The sequence below is a fragment of the Mesoplodon bidens genome (assembly GCF_964165515.1).
Source record: "Mesoplodon bidens genome assembly, chromosome: 12".
NCBI lineage: Eukaryota > Metazoa > Chordata > Mammalia > Artiodactyla > Ziphiidae > Mesoplodon > Mesoplodon bidens.
The window spans coordinates 63,840,769-63,848,110 of NC_138168.1; the positions used below are offsets into that span (position 1 = coordinate 63,840,769).

At 44.2% G+C, this 7,342-nt stretch overlaps 1 protein-coding gene across 1 annotated transcript; it reads left to right on the forward strand.

Annotated features, from left to right (window-relative positions):
• Nucleotides 1–929: 929 nt before the first annotated feature.
• On the forward strand, nt 930–3,611 carry LOC308625984 (small ribosomal subunit protein eS12). Its single transcript, XM_081250672.1, has 6 exons — nt 930–1,025; nt 1,155–1,205; nt 1,384–1,500; nt 2,448–2,550; nt 3,005–3,106; nt 3,517–3,611. Exons 2-6 carry the CDS (start codon nt 1,192–1,194, stop codon nt 3,577–3,579), a joined length of 399 nt encoding a protein of 132 aa, XP_081106798.1. The 5' UTR covers nt 930–1,025; nt 1,155–1,191; the 3' UTR covers nt 3,580–3,611.
• Nucleotides 3,612–7,342: the final 3,731 nt, after the last annotated feature.

The following is a 7,342-nucleotide window of genomic DNA, read 5'->3' on the forward strand; positions in this document are numbered from 1 at the left end:
CGGTACTGATCACATTCGGCTGTTTCATGTATTTGCGTTGCAAGTGCTGGTAGGGGAATGGCCAATCAATGCAAAATGTTGCTTCCCGGGAAAATCAGAGTTAAAACTGACTTCTCAGACTGCACTCCTAACTCCGTCAGTCCTGGAAGGCGAAATTAATGCCGGATTTCTCAAAGACTACGTTTTCATCTCTGTATTTCCAGACCCTGTCCCTACGTATGGTACATTGCAGGTGTTTCAAGGCACCTGTTAAATCCCGATTTGGACGGAGTTACGAATCCAGGGGAGAATTTAGTGTTAAAAAGAAAAAGAAAACAAACAAACCTTCTTTTAGAACGAACTATATTAGGAAACCGTAACCAACCACCGGGCTGGCCAGAGGTTCCACTTAACTAACAGTCGCCGGGAAAGTGGAATTTGCAACGCGCTCAGAAGTAGCGAGCTTCCGTTTCATGAAAACAGAGAGACGCGCGCGCGGGCGAAGATCACCCACAGAATGAAAAATTCTTGAACATTCAGAATGACTTAAAAGTGAAGGGAGAGAGTGTGCAGCTCAGGGAGGCCCAGTTAGTGGGGTCGACAGGAAATTACAATAATACTGTCAGAAGGGGTTAAAACTGGTGTTCCGACAGAGCCTGGGCTCCGCGGGCCTTACCAGATCGCGCAGACAGGAAAGCTTGATCCTTCTCGCGCTCCGTAGGAAGAGTTCTCTGGGCCTCCGCGGGCCCCGGCCCCGGCTGGGAATGACGTAGGGAGGCTGCCCGCGTTAGTGCCTGTTGTGCGGTCCAATGACCGCTGAACAGAGTCATGGCTGGTCCTGCTAGAGGCTAGGAGGACCCCTGTCTCAGAGCCGCCTCAATCCGGAAACAGAAATTCTCGAGACCCGGCACTGCCAGAGCCAGCTCTTGCACAGAAGGGAGTGCACATGCGCCTAGGGGTCCTGAGAAACGCTTAAATACCGTCTTGAGAGTAAGTTCGTCCTCTTTCCCTGCCGCCGCGGAGCCGCGCGGAGGCGGAGGCGCGGGGTGAGTGGAGGAAAGTGAGGGTGGTGGTTACGGAGCGTGGCTCGCTGTTTTTTGCCAGGGATTGGCGATGGATATCTGCACCTTAATTGAATCTTTTTATTAACCACTTTTTTGATTTTTGTCTTGTAGTGCACTCAAGATTCGGCTCCACCCGTAACCCACCGCCATGGCCGAGGAAGGGTGAGCCTAGGGCCCGGGGTGGTGGTGCGGCCCAGGCGTGGGCTTCGAGCCGGCAGTGCGGGCTCTGGGTCGGCCGTGGCGCCTTAAACGCGTCTGACCTACTTTGCTGATGACTGCCAGGTGCAAGGCGTTAGATGGTGTGCGGGAACTTACTAATAGCTTATTTTTTGTGTTTCAGCATTGCTGCTGGAGGTGTAATGGACGTTAATACTGCTCTGCAAGAGGTGCTGAAGACCGCCCTCATCCACGATGGCCTAGCACGTGGAATTCGCGAAGCTGCCAAAGCCTTAGACAAGTACGTGTATCAGTCTCAATACGGTGGGGTGTTGGAACCGGAACAAAACTGCAGCCGAGGGAAGAAAGCGTGAAGTTCATGGTGTTAGCACAAAGGTTCTGAATGGCATCCGTTCTACAGGAAACCTAGGAAAAGGTATCAGAACTCAGATCTCTAATGGCCCACTTAAAGTGTGTGGGTTTGGAATGGGGTTGACCACTTGATTCCTAAAGTGAAACTACAGGGTTTGAATGATGACTTAAATTGTCGGATACCCCTTCACTCCTTTTATGAGTGAAAACTAACAGTCTGACAAGCCTGTAGCTTTGGGGGCTAATTTCACTGTTATTTAGGGGATAGGTGGGAACCTTTATTTAGCACTTTGCAAATTAAAGCCATTATATTAAAGTGGCAGAAACATCTGGTTTTGGTATGAACTTTGTACAGTAGCTGTGGAGATCAATGTGGATGTGGGATAATTGTAAATTTACTCAGTGAGGTCTCTGGGTGGGTAACATTGGCAAAATAACTGTTAACTATTAGAGCTGAACTTAAATGTCGTGAAAGGGTTACTAAGCTAGGTAAATTTAAGTCTGTTCAATTTGGTGTAGGTTGGCCAGTTGAATCCAGTGAAAACAGCACTTGTTGGAAAGTTCCTGATACGAGTCTACTATCTGTACCTTGAAAATACTCTGCAACATTAAGGGTCTGGGCTAGTAACAGGTAACAACTTAGTAAACTAGTTCCTGTACATAACATTTGAAGTTTTAAGAGTTACTGAAGACAGGGTGATTCTGTAGATGAAGTTAAGGAATATATGCCCGGTGGTAGCTACTTCAAACTAAAGTTGTGTTCTTCAGTGGCTGCTTATGTTTTGCCAGTGTAGCCAGTGCAAAAATAACTCTTCTAAAGCACAGTAGTGGATTTAGATCTGAATTTTAACGTCTACTGTTGGATTTGCATTTCAGGCGCCAAGCCCATCTCTGTGTGCTTGCATCCAACTGTGATGAACCTATGTATGTCAAGTTGGTGGAGGCCCTTTGTGCTGAGCACCAAATCAACCTGATTAAGGTAAGTTTCTCTTTGAATTTGTTTTTTCTGAAAGCCAAAGTAGCTTAATGGAAATTGGGCCAGTTAGGGACAATGTGTCCACATAAATGCTATCCATAATGATTTTTGTCATACCAGAGCAAATTTTGTAACGAGCTCTTTGTTTTCTGCAGCTGTGAAAAGCGTCACAAACTTGGCATTGTTGGCTATGATAAAACTAGTTCTGGAAACATTTTTATTCCTGCAGAATTAAATGCTAATTTTATGTTGATACAGAACAAAAGATAGGTAGGGTGTTGATAGGGGGTCTTGGTGCTGTGCATGATGACAACTGGCTCCCTCTACTGAACTGATATGAGGAAACTGCCATGTCACCCTCTCTGACTACAGCTGCCTTTCGTATAATGTACTGTGTTATCAACAGCATTAAAACCTTGGAGTGTGGTGATCTTTGTTTTTGTTCCCCCCCTGATAGGTTGATGACAACAAGAAACTAGGGGAATGGGTAGGCCTCTGTAAAATTGACAGAGAGGGAAAACCCCGTAAAGTGGTTGGCTGCAGCTGTGTGGTGGTTAAGGTAAGTCGGTACCGGTGTGCGGGGTGAAGGCTGCGCTGGGTAGACGCGCTTCACTGTGAGTTAAGTCAAGAATCTCTTCGAAGCAAAAAATGCGTAATCTTCAGCAGACTTAGAAAAAGCCTTCTGCCTTGCAGAAAAGGGAAATAAGCCATAATTAAGCCAGCCAATGGATCTGCTTACCTGAGTGTGTTTCTGCAGAAATTTAGAAAATGCTGGCAATAGGAAAGCCATGTTACGAGCCTTAAAGACATTGACATCTTTAAGGTCCCTGAAAATGGCTATAAGACATTTTAATGGTGGGAAGCATTTTCACGAGACGTGCTGATGTTTTTTACAAGCTTCATTATAACTAGTGCTAACAATTTAGTTGAGTTTCTAAATTTTAGTAAAATCACATATGTTTTTTTTAGGACTATGGCAAAGAGTCTCAGGCCAAGGATGTCATCGAGGAGTACTTCAAATGCAAGAAATGATCAAATAAAAAAAACTAGGCTCTTGTTCCTCATCTCTGGTTTTTTATTTGGGGCAGTAAAGTAAGGTCCCTGTTAATGAAGAACAAAAGATACTCATTGCAAAATAACTGGAAGCATGCTATCTGTCGCCTGGTTCTAAGTGAAAGCCTATTCTCCCAACCAGTAAGTAACTTCAGTGTTGGCAAGTAGAAGAGCCCAAGTAAAGATAGGCTTACAGTGAGGTATTGGTGACAGGGCTTCTTGGGTGTGGACATCTATCACGACTATGACAAGGCCATCCTAGAACCAAGAGAAATGGGTTGAGGCTAGTCAAGTGTGGGTGTCAATAATTTAAAATCCTAAAGCTGGATTGGATTTAGGCTGTGGGACACTAGAAGGTACATGAAGTCCAGGTGCGCTTATGCACATGCCCATTAGGGAAGGTCAGAGTGTCTTATTTACCTGAATATTAGCCACAGAAACAAGATGTGTTGCCATGTATTTCTAGTCCCTCTAGAAACTCAGTAGGGAGAAGTAATGGTGACCCATGTTCAAGCCTGGATCAAGTTGGGTTTGTTTGTGTGAGTAGGAAATGTTGAGCCAGGTAGTAGGACTAATGGAACTCTTAAAATTGGAATCCCTCGTAAATTGCCAACTGGGCTACTTTGAGTTTCTCTCCCCTGGTTTGCCTGTCTTACTATACAGTTATAGGGCACGTATGAAGGGAAAATGAATTCAGTTTGCTTTTAATTGTGATTTCTTTATATCACTGTCTACTTAACATTTTGAGTCCCTATGCTATATTTGGTGCTGTTTGAGTCTGTTGATGCAGTGGAAAAGCCATATTTTTGTTTGATCCTTTATGGGAAATTGTGTAATTCAGGCTAGGGAAAACTGTTGGATTACAGCAAAGTGCATTTTCATATTCACCCCTTTTTGAAATTAGTGCAGGGAAGACTTTGTGAAGCTAATCTGTTTGCTGAATGTTCACTCTGATTTGGGATTACATCAGCATCGGATTTTCGGTATTTCCGTATCCGCTGTCAGCTGAGCTACAGAACACACTTAAAGGAATATTCTACCCTTGACCCTACCTTACTGTAAATACTACCTGGCTGAGTCCATTGTTGAAAATTCACTTTGAGTGTGTTTTCTGGCGTCTGTCTGCTAGAATGTTATGGTCACCAAGACACCTATGGTCAAACTAGCTTCTTAATGACCTTTTTCTTTTGACCTCTTCCTGACGTTTTAGAAAAATTGATTTGTGGTCTCCTTTGGCCTTCACCATGCTGTCCCTCAGTCCCTTGCTTCTCCCTCTGCCCACCCCTTCTATTGTAATAGTTCCAGGGTTCAGGCTGGTCCTGTTTACTTCTCTAAGGCCAGCCTGGGCCAGTTTCCACCTTTTTGTCTTTGATCAGCGCTACACCAGTGGTGCGCACTAGACAGCACCCCGTGAAAACCTTCAAATTTTGTGTGCCTGAAAGTGAATTTTATCTTCCCCTTAAGGTCAGTGCTTTTTGTGAGAGGAAGGGGAAGAGCTGTTGACCTGCTAATGTATGCCAAGCTCTGCACCAAGTGTTAACGTTTTTTTGTGTTACCTCCTGCCGATTTCCCAAGCCAGAGCCCTCGGGCGTCCTCTGCTCCTACCTCTGCCTTTTATAAAAGCCTGTAGACTCCAGGTGGCAATGGCCCCAGTTTTTCATCAGCACTGCTCAGTTGCAGTGAAGTGATTATCCTTTTTCTCATGACTACATCTATAAGCTCTTTCTGCCTTTGCCTGAAGTACCTTTCTTTTTTGTCTACCTGGCAGTCTTCAAAACCCAGCTCAAAGGAACATAGCTTTAGCCTTGAAGTTGTGACTTGTCTGTAGCTTCTATGGGATTCATGAGGGAGCCCATCCATGCCAAGGTGCCAGGGCAGAAGCAGATGTCTTCATTCTCTTACTGGGGAAAATAATAGTTTGAGGGCATCCCTCGTGAGACTCCCCTTTCACTGGGTTGCAAGAAAACCTCCTAGCCAAATCCATTTTCTTTGTTCTTAACTCTTATACTTTAAAAATGTTTGCCTGGTCCTGATTTTATTAAAATTTCTATTATATGTATTTTTGGTAAACCACTTTAAATTATTTTAAAAATAATCAGGACAAAAATTGTAAAAAGGCTGTATTAAGTAGGTATCCATTAAAAACAAGAATTTGTCTATCTTAAACTGGATTGTTGAAGCAATGAAAACAGGCAGAGGTGTTAAAAACCCTAGAAATGTGGAAACATCTCTCTTACTGAAGACTAATCTAGCCCTTTAAATGGAGCTTGAATTTCTTTTTTCTTTATAGATGAGAGTACAAAAAGTTGGGCTTAAGGAATATGTTAAGCATGGGCAAGCGTTGCGTCTTCCTGCCATCTTCATAGATGGAGGAGGAAGGAGAGGGTATTTAACCAAGGAGGGGAAGTAAGGTCACAGCCTTCATTCCAGGCTGAGGGTGGGGCAGGGTGATGGCTCAGTGGGGTGGGGCATTGTCCTCCCAACTGGGGTCCTCATAAAGCCCAATCCACAAGGCAATATGGAATTTGCAGGAGTAATTTCTAGCAAGAGCAATGGAGGCATCATGGCTGGGCTATGCAGGTGCCCAAGAGATGCCACCAGCCTCCCAGAGAGAAACTGTTGGATGAAGTCTGACTCATTGCTGGTGGCCAGGTGCTGGGGGCAGAGGGGTGGTCACAGTCAAAATTGAAGAATAATTGTACAGAGGGCGATCAGGTATTTAGGGCTTGGGCTACATAAATATTAACACATCAGTGTTCAGAAGGATTGGTGGTACTGGTGCTCCCCAGGCAAAAATCAGTCCTTTTTGAAAAACAGTGGCTTACACTTCAAATGGCATAAGCACACCTAAATTAAAACTTTATCATATCCCAAGTGAGATGTTTCGGCCAGTTTTTTTACCCAAAACATACAGGGCAGAGTCTGCTGATTAAAGTTGCATTACAACCTGGCTTTTGCTTGGTGACCCTAGGAATTACTAAGACCTGCACTAAAGGGGCAATCTTTTAAGCTTTCTTAGTTCGTATGAAACATGCCTTAAGAGCGTCTTGACATTTCTTTTGCCCCTTGTTCACTGACCACTTTCATCACCGCATTCCTAATTTGTTTTCAGTGGCAAATTGGCTTTGGGAGGGGATGAACAAGAAGTAGAGACAAGTGCTTTTATAGGTAGAAGCCGAGTCTCAGGTTTCCTCTTTAGGAACTAAACTTGAGTTGTGAAACGTGAGGGTGGAGACTGATGGTTATTCTGTGGCCCTACCAACCCGGGAGGTTTTGTTAACCTTGCATTTTCTGATAAAGGGTGAGAAAAATTGTAAAGCATCAATTTAGTTAACCCATTCATTGACCAATGACAAATGGAAGAATGGTTATAGCTATAAGTGTGCTTACTACAGAACTCTTAATAGGACTTGTTGGTTGAAGGAGGGGCACAATTAGGTAAAATGTGATACATCTACATAATGGGGTATTATGGTGCCATAAAAATGGACAGAATGGAATGGTATTTATCAATTTTTTTTGTGTGTGTGTGGTATGCGGGCCTCACTGCTGTGGCCTCTCCCGCTGCGGAGCACAGGCTCCGGACGCACACCGGGGCACGAATCTACGTCCTGTGCATCGGCAGGCGGACCCTCAACCACTGCGCCACCTGGGAAACCCTTGTCAATGTATTTTTAAAGCAATAGTTAAAGCATGTACAGTAAGACCACATTTTGTAAAAAAAAAAAAAAAAACACATCCC